Source organism: Liolophura sinensis, chromosome 8, assembly GCF_032854445.1.
Source record: "Liolophura sinensis isolate JHLJ2023 chromosome 8, CUHK_Ljap_v2, whole genome shotgun sequence".
In the NCBI taxonomy this organism is placed as follows: domain Eukaryota; kingdom Metazoa; phylum Mollusca; class Polyplacophora; order Chitonida; family Chitonidae; genus Liolophura; species Liolophura sinensis.
In genome coordinates, this window is record NC_088302.1 from 45,196,658 (window position 1) to 45,210,462 (window position 13,805).

At 39.3% G+C, this 13,805-nt stretch overlaps 1 protein-coding gene across 1 annotated transcript; it reads left to right on the forward strand.

The window, feature by feature from the left end:
* The first annotated feature begins 259 nt into the window (after nt 1-259).
* LOC135473583 (sterol regulatory element-binding protein 1-like) lies at nt 260-10,654 on the forward strand. The gene is given in 19 exon segments (XM_064753441.1): nt 260-383; nt 1,638-2,208; nt 2,556-2,873; nt 3,300-3,414; nt 3,558-3,726; nt 3,891-3,898; nt 3,952-4,149; nt 4,498-4,676; nt 4,903-5,164; nt 5,636-5,796; nt 6,111-6,273; nt 6,444-6,540; nt 6,794-6,909; nt 7,176-7,252; nt 7,254-7,306; nt 7,988-8,156; nt 8,973-9,149; nt 9,468-9,585; nt 9,841-10,654. Coding segments are annotated over 18 exon segments (2,793 nt in total). The 5' UTR covers nt 260-383; nt 1,638-2,040; the 3' UTR covers nt 10,086-10,654.
* Nucleotides 10,655-13,805: the final 3,151 nt, after the last annotated feature.

Below are 13,805 nucleotides of genomic sequence, written 5' to 3' on the forward strand. Positions count from 1 at the left end.
AGGCGGCCAGGGGCCATTTCCTGTGTATTTAGGTGGATGACCCTTCATCACATGACTTTGATCATATGGTCATGACGTCATTTGTTGTGAAGCTAATTTTAGCATCTCATTTACAAATGCACAGACTGGGGCCTGTGAAAATGATACATGTTTTGGGGCCGTTATATTATTCATGCCTCTCGGGCTGACGTAAAATCACCCCATCTGAGCAGACCGATCTGATTGGCTAAAATATAGTGGTGTTATCTTCAGTGGGAAACACAACATGGCGGACCCGGGAGCAAACTGGACGTTTGCTGCCGAGAACTTGCCCGATCTTGGGCCAAATCTCGAGCCACCGCAGAATATTGACAGTGCACTTCTTGGTGATATTGATTTTGATGGTAAGTTAATTTTTTAGCCAGAAAAATGTACGGTTATTTCTGAGGCACTTGTTCTGTGACTCGCCTATAGCTACTTCAAAGCAAATATTACCCCCTATCGATGGCCCCCACGCTACATCGTAGTACACAACAACATGGTGATCAGTTGGGATAGAGGCTCTGTTGGGGGCCGCCTTTAGTAAAGTATGCTCACAGAGGAATTCCTTTCGGTGCGTTGACTTAGACCTGAGCCAGAATGACCATTTAAAAAAAAAAGAACGACAAACGTTGAAGACTTTTTTTCCACTGAATGTAATCAGTAGACGAAATTGGCAACATTATCATAGTCTTTTTATTTCAGTTATCAAAGCTGCGTACTACAGTACAAATGCAATGAACAATACCGACATTTTATACATATGGCCATGTAGAAGTACAGTACTTTTATTATATATGTTATTTTGGAAAGAATGAGCTTTCCAGTGATCATCTAAATGTCAAATTTAGGCCTATGATGTTGTTTCTGTAAGCTTATCAATATTAGATATAAAAATTTCAAGTGCTATATGCCTGAAAAGGGAAATTATCTCACAAAGTTGTAGGGTTATAGTTTGCGCTCCAATCTCTACTTGTTTTAAAAATGTAATAACTCTGTAAGCAAAGGTAAATAATTGTTAGGCTGATCATTTTCACACCTGCTATTTTAAATGGAGTTCAAGTTTTACCAGGGGTTGTCATGTGGTAATTTCCTATATTTCAAATGTGAGATTCTCTAATAAATTTGAGGCAGCCACATACTGTTGTACATTTTCATAATGTTGGTATCAGAGGTTGTCATTTTTTTTGACCTACTTCTCCTGGTCACTCAAGCTGCATGACATCACATCTTGTCAGGAGATGCACACAATTATCGTCTGAGTACATTGTGTTATTACGTGGCCATGCCCAGTTATGACTCACTAGATGTGTGGGTATTCCCCACGTGATGCTTTTAGATCGGATCATCAGCATAGCATGATGAAATCAGGAAATTTGTTTCTTATTCGTTTCCTCACATCATTATTCTGGCCGCTGTCAAACAAATAAAGAAATTGGGCAGTTGTAAAGACTAGGTTGATGCTTTTGTTGGTTGATGAGCCCCTTCTCAGATATTCATTCTGAAAACCTGGCTCAGTGCATTTTTACAAAAAAAAAATTCGTTTTTTTTTTATTTTCACTGTACCTTATGACAGGACCTGAGCTAAAAATTTCCCATAAATTGTTTTGTCATTGCAGATTTTGTACAGTCTATGTATCATGAAGACCAAGATTATTCAGATTTGTTTGACGGTCAGTTGAACTTTGACCCAACTATTAAACAAGAAGATGCAGATTTGGTTCACGAACACCTGTGACCAAAACATAGATGTTGCTGCCATTAAAGAAGAGCCAGAGATTTTTGACACAACACCACAGATACCCTCAGTTCCCTTCAAACACAAATTAGTCCACAGCTTCTGAAACTCAACTTACAGCAGCTTAAGCAGAGAGCTCTACTTCACATACAGCAACAGCAGCAGCAGCAAAAACAACAACAGTTACAACCCCAACAAGCTGTTAAAGTAATTCAGCAGCCAGTTCAAAACTGTACCAACTGCACAGCAGCAACTGAAGCTCATCCTTCAGCAACAGGCTCAGCATGTGGTGCAGAACATCAGCACGCAGCCAGTACAGCAACTGCAAGTTCCTCTGGCAGCTCCCCAGGCTACTCCAACGGTGCTCACCAACCAGGTCACACAAACCAACCCCATCAACTACCAGCCCCCTGCAGGGAATCGGACAGATCAATGTGCAGCAATTGCAACAAGTAAGTTATCTAAGAATCGTGTGATTTGCACAAAACAAAAATAATCTGTTTTTTGTGGAAAAAAGTTTGATTTCCTAACTCACTGATACATTATTTGGTAGTCAATAATTTTGTATGTAAGTTTTTTAAATTTAACCTGCAGATGTGCAATTTATTAAAGTAAAACTTTTCATTGTAGAATGTCCATATAATCTGAACAAAAATCACAGAACACGATAAAACTGCACAACTAGACATCTGAATTGAATGTAATTGTGCCTAATTGCTTTTTGCTTTTTAATATGGCAGTTTAATGTCTTCATCTTTTGCAGAATTGTCTGTCAATGTATCTTTTCTCTTTTGTCTAGCTTTTGCTGCAGTCCCAGCTGATCAAAACAGATGGAAACACAAATGTTTTGACATTAACAACCACCCCATCTGTAACAGCAGTAACAGCCTCGCCTCTGCAAACTGCCAACACCAGTACAATTCTCACTACAGGGATACCTGTGCAGGTAGTCCATGATGGAGACAAGGTTCCAATTAATCGCCTTAACAGCAGTCCCAAGGTGAAGAAAGGTGGTGAAAAGCGCACAGCTCATAATGCCATTGAGAAGCGATACCGGCTTAGTATCAATGACAAAATTCTAGAACTGAAAGATCTGGTGGTTGGAACAGAACAAAAGGTAAGACATTTTATTTCTGACTGGATGCTGACATGTTGAAGTAAATTTTTAGAAGTAAGGGTTTACCGCTGGGAGGACTAATGGGAGACAACTCTGAGAATCCCATATGGAGTTCCCCTTGGAAAAAATTTCTCCAGATTTATTTGATTTTTGTTCAACTCCTTTCACATTTTGTTGCCATTTTGTTGAAACCATCGTTTGAGTAAATATTAATGTTTACAAGGTCTATTATGCATGGTGATAGGGTCTTCTATGAAAAGATACACACCAGCAGGTGTTGGCAGAGTGAGTTATGTGCACTGGATTTATGGCTTAAAGCAATTACAGTTTAGACATTAGCCTGATTAGTCATCTCAAAATTTATCCAAAGAGAGTTATTCAGAATATTGTATCACTATGTGAAAAATTCAATCAATCTGTTTTCAGTTGAATAAATCTGCTGTGCTGAGGAAGGCAATCGATTACATTCGTTTCCTGAAGAATTCTAATTCAAAGTTGAAACAGGAAAATATGATTCTGAAGATGGCTGCTCAGAAGCAAAGTAAGTGTTGTTGTTCTACCAACAAGAAAAATAAGAAGTAAGAAACTATAACCATTACTTAGTAATATTGTTCAGACATGTTAAAATTTCTTTTTTTGCTTTGATGTCAGTTTGCTGAAGAATATTTTTTATGTTTGTTGCAGCTATTGAGGCCCTTCTGGCGAGCAACCCTGAGCTGCTGGACCAGACTCTGACACTCACTCCACCCTCTTCAGAAGGAGGGTCCCCTCTGCATAGTCCCCCAGCAACCAGTGATGGGGAGGGGTCATCTCCCTCTAGTCCAGTGTTTGAGGAAGACAGGCAGCTCCATGGGTGAGTAGTTTGGCTTGAGACTTTGTGTGGGGCATGTGAACATCAAGGCCTAAGGTGGCATGCATACCTTTTAGAGCTGCATGATGATATATCGTGATTTAATACTCTTTTTGAGTACATTTGCAAATTTGTTCTTACACATGTGTGTTTTTTTTCCTCTTAAGGATTATTTGTGCTTTTGTTAAAATTGGTTCTCATTCTCAAACTCTTATCTCATTGCTTCAGATGCGACCATGGATTCGGAGAGCACAGAGTACTCCTTTAACAGCGGCATGCTGGATCGATCTCGTTTGGCCCTCTGTGTATTTATGTTCACTGTTTTCGCTTTCAATCCCTTTGGAATGCTGCTTGGTGGTGGAGTGAGAGACCAGATAGACACTAGTGGACATTACGGTCGCACCCTGCAGAGTGTAGGACAGCAAGGTAAGCATAACAGCTTAAACTGTCTAGTCATCAGAGGTCTAAACTAATCTTGTCTGAATAATTTCTTTAAATAACTCATCTTTTATATAAACCCCAAACCCTTCCTCTCAGAAGTAAAGAGGCAGTGCAATTTTAGTTAAATCAGGTGTAGTGTTTATCTTGGTTTAGTGCTATAAGATCAAGTTAATACGCTTTCAAAAACTTCAACTGTTTTTTTTTTTTCCACAAATGATTGAAAAAAACAGGAAAAGTATAAATTTCATGGTCCTAAGGTCTCATTTTTGCAAATGAGGACACAGCTACAAATCCCTGGACTTTTTTGTGAAACTATTTTTTTTCGTTGTGTAGGTAGTGTTAGTTGGACAGACTGGATGCCAGGACTGGTGACTTGGGGCCTCAATGGCACCCTGGTGTTGGGAGCTCTGGCGTGGCTCTTCCTCTATGGGGAACCTGTCACCAAGAAGAAGTCAGAAGCTTCCACTATGTTCTGGAGGCACAGGAAACAAGCAGATATGGATTTGTCCAGGGTGAGAAAATGTTTGAAGCTTGAAATTCAGCCTGATTTCTAGATTAGTTAATGTAAAGTTAAGCCTTGGGCTAAAGTAATGCATTCTTTGAATCTGATGTTATTTTGGGCTTTTGTCTGGTGATAAAAGATACATTATAATCAATTACAGTGATAAGAACAACTGTTACCTTTAATCAGTGTGTTTGTGTATGTATACATATATGTTTTGTTCACGTTGTTTTCAGGGTAACTATGCATTGGCCTCGCGTCAGTTAAAGCTCTCCCTACAGGCTTTAGGCCGTCCATTACCAGCTTCCACCCTGGACCTGTTCAGCAGCCTAGCCTGGCAGGCTCTACGCCAGCTGCTTAACAGGGTGTTCATTGGCCGCTGGTTATCCAGTAAAGCGGGCAGGCTGACCACAGGAGACGTGAAAGCCGAGGAAGTGCGAGAGTCTGCACGGGATGCAGCCCTTGTCTATCACAAACTCAACCAACTGCATATGACAGGTAAGTTTATTGCTGTTTGGAGAATTGATTAATGGATCTGTCTTAAGTGGGCTTTTTTTGTGCAATTGGAAATAAAACATTTTAATTTCATTCCCCAAGCAATCATTTTGGGGAAATTTTTATGTTTACTCTGCACAAAAAAAATCTGCTGTACTGCTATAAAATTATGAAACTGATATCTGCCAAACAAATCTACAAAATTTCATTATCTCTATATTTTTAAGTCAAGGTAAACTAAAGTATTGCACCTAATGTTCAGCATTTTTTCAATTGGCACATTTTGCTTGATTCTGATTGATCTATTCATCTTTTTATCAACAGTTTTTTTGTGAAGTTCTTGTCAGAAAAAATCAAGTGTTGGCATCAAAAGTATAATGTGGTGACCTTTATGTTCTTTTGAAAGTGCATTTTTACATACTAAAGGTTAGGTGAATTACAGTACATAAACTAATTGATGTTGTTGTTGATCAGGTCACCTAGAGGGCAGCAGCTGGTTTGGGGTGTATTTAGCTGTCAGTGCCGTCAACCTCATGGAATCAGCAGGCAGGGCTGTGTCTCGCTCCCTTCAGGCTCAGGTCTACGCTACCACCGCGCTCCGTGTGAAAACCACCTCCGGGCTGGAGTTCTTAGCGGTATGTTTGCTCTGGTTAATAGGAGCTCTGGTTCTGAATGCATGCAGATTTGATGTACTTACAAGGAAGGTGTTGTATCCATTGATACAAAGCATTTGTATATCGGTCCTATTCTTTGCTATCCTATCCCATTTTATTACAATCTGCCAAAGTTCTATGTAATTATAATTTTAGTGGAGAGGCAACAGAAATATAGAACCATACAAAAATTTGTTCAAATGTTAATTGTTGCAGAAGGTTTTTTTTTTATTGTTTTGTCCGTTCCTATTTTACGTCAATATATCTTTAATGAAAAGAGATCTTGTGTGTTTCAGCGCTACTTTCTGAGCCGAGTGCGCCATGTGTGTGCCAAAGCTGGGGAGAGTGTTCCGGCAAATGTCCAGTGGTTGTGTCAGCCAGAGGGTTACAACTACTTTGTGAATGAAAACTGGTCACTGGAGTCTACTGAGAATATATTCAGTTCAAACCCATTACCAGGTACCTGTAGTTACAGTTTACATTGGTGCATATATATTCTTTCTATTGTCAATCGAAATTTTGAACTTGGCTGTTAAAGTGCCAAAAGTCTTTTCATTATGTTGTGTTAAAGCCACACAGTTTTATTGGATAAAGATTTTAAAGTGTTTTCCTAATACTGTTTTGTGCAGTTGATCCATTTGCAAAGCTGACCAGGACTTTCAGAGAGTATTTGTTGGAGAAGGCGCTGTACACACTGACACTGCCAGCCAGCAGATCTGCAAACAGGTAAGGTGATAATAAATTTGCTTGAAATTATATTTGTTTGCACCTGAAAGTAAAGTGAATGAGTGAAATTGGTAAGATGTTTTATTTACAGTCACTGTGATCAATGTTTGGGAGATTTTTTTGTACTAAAGCTGAGAACTTCAGATCACCACATGTATTTGAAAAATGTATCCATAATTTCTTCGTTACATGAAATGATTTTCACCATTCATCACATTATACTTCACTGTTGATTTGTTTGTTTGACTTGCAGTTCTTCAGAGAGTGACAAGGTATTGCAGTATGTGGAACTACTATCGGACACTGCCAACTCGGACCAGATTGCCAAGCGACTCTTTGATGTGGATTGTCTCTCTCTTGTGGACAATGGTAAGCTGACTGGCACCAGTTTTGTGGATGAGCATGTAAACATCCAGGTTTTGTATGGGATTGGTATAGTTTACATCTTACTAGCCCAAAGTGAAGCAAGCTGGCAGCGTAGCCAAGGATATAAATTCTTTCTGTATTATTCTTCCCATTTTCTACAACTGACTATGACAGCTGTTGTAATCTGGGAGAGTCTGTCGCACAGATGTTTTTGTGATGTTAGGTTTGAGTCATTTAGATCCAAGCATACCTATTTTGGCGTATTGTAGGAGATGATATCTCCAAGTGGTGGGCAGCTGTTGTCAAAGTGGCGACATACTGGCTGTTAGGTGAAGAAGAAAATGCAGGCCAACAACTACGGATCAGTGGATAACTTCCCCAAGGCTCTGCAGTCCTCTGAGTACGTATCATATGACATCCTCATCAAGCCCTAGTCACAACCACATTTGCCACTAGTTGTCTGTGGGGGATCATGGTGAATTGGCGATTGTGATTGCGATGCATTCAGAGTGGTCACAGGTGTTTTTTGTGAAAGCACAAAAAACCAGCTGCGATGTACATAAATTCTGACTAATCTTAACCTGTACAATCATTGCAAATGATATTGAATGAATCATGCGCCCATTTTCGTCACACAGTGGATTGAGTCCATGCAATCACGTGATCATTGTAGATAAACTGGAACCCTGTGAGAGTTAATGGGTGAGTTAAGGTGTGATTACAAACAGTTTCTTTGTTTTAGTGGGGATAAATCAGCCACAATGGTTGGTGATGGAAATATCACAATAAACCGTAGAGGTGGTTATGTGGTCGTAAATCTGGTGTGACTGGGTCTTTAGAAAACCTGAGCCACTTATTTGAGAATAGTGTGAATGTCATTAAATTTTAGTGTGGTTGTCTCTTTCATAAGAAGATTGTATTCATCACAAAATGTGTGTACTGTTCTCATTGCATTGCTTTACTTTAGTCTCTTAGATAATGACTGAAAATAGTGTTGATCAATAGATTTCGATCTGCTTGTCTCTTGAAGGTGGTATTTGTGACAATAGTATGATCAAATGTGACATTTCCTTCATTGCAGAAATGCATTGCCTAGGGCTGTTTTCATGGCATATAAAGCCAGGAAGCAGTATTTTGCAGAGGGAAGTAAAAGAGCGTACTACACCGTGAAAAGCTGTGACAGGGGTGGTCGCCTCTTACGAGACAGCCTGAACTATGGCTTGAATCAAGACCATGGTCCTTTAGTACAGGTAATTTCAGGATAATTGTGTACTGGAGTTGGTTTTCAGCAACAATATTGGGGACCTGCAGATTTTAAAACCATGGCAAACATTGTAGGTGTCTGGAAGATTTCTACACCATTGGAAGCATGATGGGTGTGCAACAGATTCCTGCAGCATGGCAAGCATCATGAGTGTCCCACAGATGCGTGTAACATGGCAAGCATCATGAGTGTCCCACAACTCCCTGCACCATAGCAAACATTGTTTGCATCAACAGATTCCTACGCCATAGATGTCCAACAAAACTGGTCAGTGTTGTGGTGCATTGTAGTTGCATTGCATTAGTAATTTAGATATGCAATGCATCTGCAGTGCAAGCATTACTTTGACAAACTTCATCATTGCTGATGAGGAGTGGGTACCTGTCATGGAGATCACTTCTAGGGAGAGAATAACTGCCATGGAGTTCACAATTGATACCATGAAGAGAATACCATGGAAAGGAAACTTGCCCAGTTACAGAAGTTCCCAAAAATTACCTCTCTTTATCATCAGCAACTTATAATTTCATGTCCTTTGTGCCAAAATTTTGTTGGTTTTGCCCTTAATAGTTTTTAATGTCTTTGTACGTAAAATACTAATTTTTGAATGCGATTCATACGTGGTAGTTCATTCTCAGTTTCTGGTCATTCAGTTTGTTTTACTGCTGCTGTTGTCTCTGGCAGCAATTTTTCTGACTGTGTCAATTTTTGCTATACTAATATGTTTGTGTGTAATCATGCTGTTAAAAGGACATGTAATGTCCTGTCTCCTATAAATCATATAAAGTGTTATTGTCTTCAGGTTGCTCAGTTGTTGGTGTGTGACTGGCTCCTGCAGACACGAACAGATGTCTGGCAAATTCAACAGGAAAACAAGGGGACACTCAAGGCTGTGCCTACAGAACTCATAGCATTGCAACAAGACATCTCCAGTCTCAGAAAACTAGCCCAGAACAACAAAGCAATTTTCCCAGGGAAGGCTTTCAAACATAAAGGAACTATTACTTATTTACACAAGATGAACATTCAGATTGGTTTGCAGTAATTTTTATGATCTGGTTGAAAGAAAACCTGTAATATACTGCTAATGAACATTTTATCTGGTTTGCGTATCAAGTGTATTTGTGCTTGAGTTTTTTGGGTTTGTTTTTTTTTTTTTCTGGCTTGAGGTTGTTTGTCATTGTTAATCTATGACAACTACTCATTGTTGACTCTTTAATGTTTTGTGCTGTTAAAGCCATATCAGATTGTATCCACTGATGTTGCTGGTGGTTTCACACTGTCCTGTTTCCTGCAGGTATTTTTACACGAGGCCACAGCCAGAATGATGGCGGGTGCCAGTCCAGCCAAAACACAGCAGTTGTTAGACAGAAGTTTACGACGACGACATCACTACCCAAGGTCCCCATATAAAGGTAAGGGACTCTTTTTCATAGACACTTTCCTTATTCTTGGATTGAATCATGGTCATTGTAATTGTGATTTGACCAAATTTATATACCTTATTAACTTTAACAAAGTGGTGTCATTTTTTTATTTTGTTTTTTTTTTTTGGAAACACTATAATAATCTTTGATACTGAAAAAAAAATTTTTTTGTTTGTTTGACTACACTGTGTCACATTTTACCATCACAGGTTATCTAAAGTGTATGTTGCTTTTCACTTTCAGACCCACAGAGTGGTGAGAGCGAGGGGATGGGCCGTGAACAGGCCACTGCTCTACTAATGGCGTGCAGACACCTGCCTGAACCTGTGCTGTCCAAACCAGGGCAGAGAAGCCTTATGCTGGCCGAGGCTGCTAAGGTGTATGAACAGTTAGGGGACAAGAAGTCAGTGCAGGACTGTCACAGAATGATGATGAGATTAGAGGAGGGCAGGGATCAGACCAACCCAGTGGGCACCTGTTGTTCATAGCCCACTTCCCATCCAACTTTCTCCCTCACTCAGATTTCTAAAAGAATTTATTGTGTCTTGGGCTGGCCTGGTGTCATAATGTGTAGCGTATGATATTGAACTTCTTTGTTAAGTTTTTAAGGAACATCATTTGTGCTGAGAATAGCTACAAATAAAGTACATCAATACTCTGGGCCTGGCATCTGTGACAAACAACATTGGCCACTTTCACAAAACTGCACATGTCAGATTTCCTGTAGCTTTTGATGCAATTGACCTTGTCTGGGTTATAGTTCCATATAGCAGTGTAATTTGTGAGAAAAGTCACAAGAACTTGACAAAATTTGCAAATTTAATAATTATGTGAAAGTGGGACCTGAGTGATGAAAAGGTTCACTACATTACTGCCTTTTTCCTCCATCGCCCATAGCCTCCATTCCCATTGTCGAGGTGCAAAATATTTCATTGTAAATAGATCACAGACAAATTTTGCAAAGCTGTGAATAATATATGAATAATGACCTATGAACTTTAAATATTGAAATAATAAAAACACTTGAAATTTCCCATATATAAAAACGTGTTCTTGAATTTTCTTCATAATTTATGAACATTAGATGTCCTGGAATTCCCTCTGCTAGCTATGTGCATAACTTCTATGGGGATTCACAAGTACTTGCAAACATGCTTGAGTTCTAGACAGTTACTGGTAAGACTTGTAACATGGTTTGTTATATTCTGGACGATAATGGAAAGGGCAAGCGATTTTCGACGTCTTTCGCAGGAATAAGAAGGTTTTTGCCACCCAAACTGTTCAAATCCAGCTGGGGCGTGAACTACATGTACAGGGTCACACAGCAGTCGTTTTGTTTTTAATTTGGGCACTATCTCTCAAGACAATCATTTCGGATTTGTTTCCGTTTCTTCCTAAGTAATAAAACTGCCCAAAATAAGCTGGTAATCCTCATAAAATGTTACTTTTGAGGCTGAAACTTATTTTCCACGGGGGATATCTCCCACCTTCCAAAACAAACTTGTAAACACTTTAAATTATAGCCGCTCAGGACTGGGTGGGGGGGGGGGGGGGAAACAAGCAAATTAGTTGTGGACGAAATTACGGGTCATTTAGGGTACTCATTTGATATGAAGTTGATATAGATCTGTTTTGGTCTAAATTAAATGGAGCTGTAAATGCAGCCTTATTCGCAAGTTTGCTTCTTGGATTTTTTTCCCCACAAACTCAATTCCTGCCATTTATATAAAATCGTTGGGGTAGAACATGAAACGTTCATAAGTAAGCCCTATGACATTCAAAGAGGTAAGTGAATAAATACCCAGAAAGTACTTACTACTGTGTATTTCACTAAATCTACGAGTGGTAGGGAGTACGTAAGTGAAGACCACTAACGCTCGAGTAGTCGAACATGGGTATACAGTCGATTAGTCAGTTTACGTGTTCCTTGTGGCGGCACTGTTTTTCCTCTGAGTAGATGTAACGAGGAAGGTTATCGCAGGGCGATCTTCTATCACAGGCTTATGTTAGCCTACACAGTTGAACCTCATTGTTGGAAAACAAGGGATTGTCAGCGAGCAACGAGAGAAAGGGGGAATGTAGAAACATGCAGTTCGTGTGGCTCACGGATGGGAAATGCGATCTCTTAGTTACCTCTGATGAACCACCTTCTGCTCCCATGCAACATTCAAAAGCCCACGCCCTTTTGATACATATTGCTTAGTGAAATACGATATCGTGACATCTCTTCGCAGTATCATTCCATCGCTTCCTACTATCATGCAATCACTTCGTTGGGCAATGGACCGATGGTACGACTACGGCTTTAACCGTCTTCCATAGAAACACCATGCAATCAACTGAACTAATCTGTAAGGCAGAAACGAAAGTAGGGTACCTGTACCGGTACCTAATTCGCCTTTATGAATAGTTCAAAATCACATCGGACATGAAGTTGGCGAAAGTCTTCCCTTTCCGTTGTAAGAACTAAATCGATCTGATCAACACATTGGCCGCTTTCAAATCTTTCCAACATTTGGAATATGATTCCTCAGACTTACACGTCATTCCTCTCTTAGCTGAAGGGCAAATTTCGAGCTTGGTAATTTGCGGTCGCGCGGTTGAGATGATAATCTTTGAATCGTTCTGATACCTGGAATGTTTAACATTTAAACATTTCTTTGCAACAGTTAATGAAGGTGCTTAATGTTTAATTATAGCACACTTAAACATGTTTACTCAACAGCTGACAATACGACCGCTTTATAATGTTCAAATTACTCCCTTTACGCAATAGACCAAACCAATTTACCAAATACTAGTAAATGATTGCATTTATACAATAAATGTAAGTGTTTATAAAATACTGCATGTATTTATAAGGTAAACCCATGTATATCATGAAACAAACGGGTGCATTTGACAAATAAACATACTTTCAACATGTTAAACGTTATTATAAGAAAAGAGTTAAAAGCGCTCAAACATTTGACTTCCGAGGTGTGCTTTAAGGACCATACTATCAGAGGTTAAGAATGATGTCACTGGAAGTTTATCCAACTCTAATCATGACACTGAATGCTGGAATAAGTCTTTTTACACATGAATGAAAGGTTACTGAAATGATGTTCCCAAAAATTCCTTCCTTCTAGTGAACATAAGAAAATAAAATGATGTGACGTCATTCAAACCAATGAAGTTTGTTGCAGATCATTTATGCACATTCAGCTCTCTATATGTCAGTGAAACCTGAAAGCCACATGTGGAGACGTTCGCGAGTTATTTACCACAGGATGAAGGTTTGGTCTGGGTACTCTGTCTTCCTCCGAAAAAATCGACCGCAGTCGTATTGAGAAACAACTTTAAAGCTTAGTCCTCTACATCCGGAACGACGTTGTGTGAATACCAATCCGTATAGTGCCTATTGTATGTTGGTAAGTTTGTATTTCAGAACTTGCCTAGTGTACTATATGGAATATGCTGAAAATTCGATATAATGAGAATTGGGAAGTCCCTGAAGGCCAGATTTGAACCCGCGCGACGTTTGCCTTGTGCGTGATTTGAATGTCGCATTGAGCTACGTCCTGTGAACTGATTTAATAAACATCTGTACACATGCAGTACAAAAAAGTGCTTCGTTTTGAAACACATTTCTACTAGAGTTTATAAACGCGTTCTGTTGTTCAGCCACAAAAATTACGATTATTTACCATGTCTTTATTACAGTAAACTGAATTAATCAACATCAATACATATGCACGGGGAAAATGTTTATACATGTACGGAGAAAATATTTACACCGCACAGGATAGGTTTACACCGCGGAGAAACATTTCCACCGCGGAGAGGCGTTTCCACCACGGAAAAAATTAAGGTTTACACCGCGAAGAAAAGGTTTGCACCGCGGAAAAAACGTTTCCACCACGGAGGAAAGATTTACACCGCGGAGAAAACGTTTCCACAGCGTTTTTCTCTGCCTTTCGAAGTTTTTGGTTGAATTGATCAATTCTATGTAAAATGTTTTTGTTTTGGCGTTAATTTCCTTTTGTATGTACTTCAAATTATTTGTTCATAATGATAGGTTTCATTAGAAAGCCTTCTGAATTAGTGTAAATCAGAAGAAAATGTTAAAAATGTCGAATGGCACTAACGAACCGCCGTATGTGGTGCATGGATATTTTCAAACAAGCACAAATAGTCCTGTAAGCATGTTTGCTAGTGTATTGGGT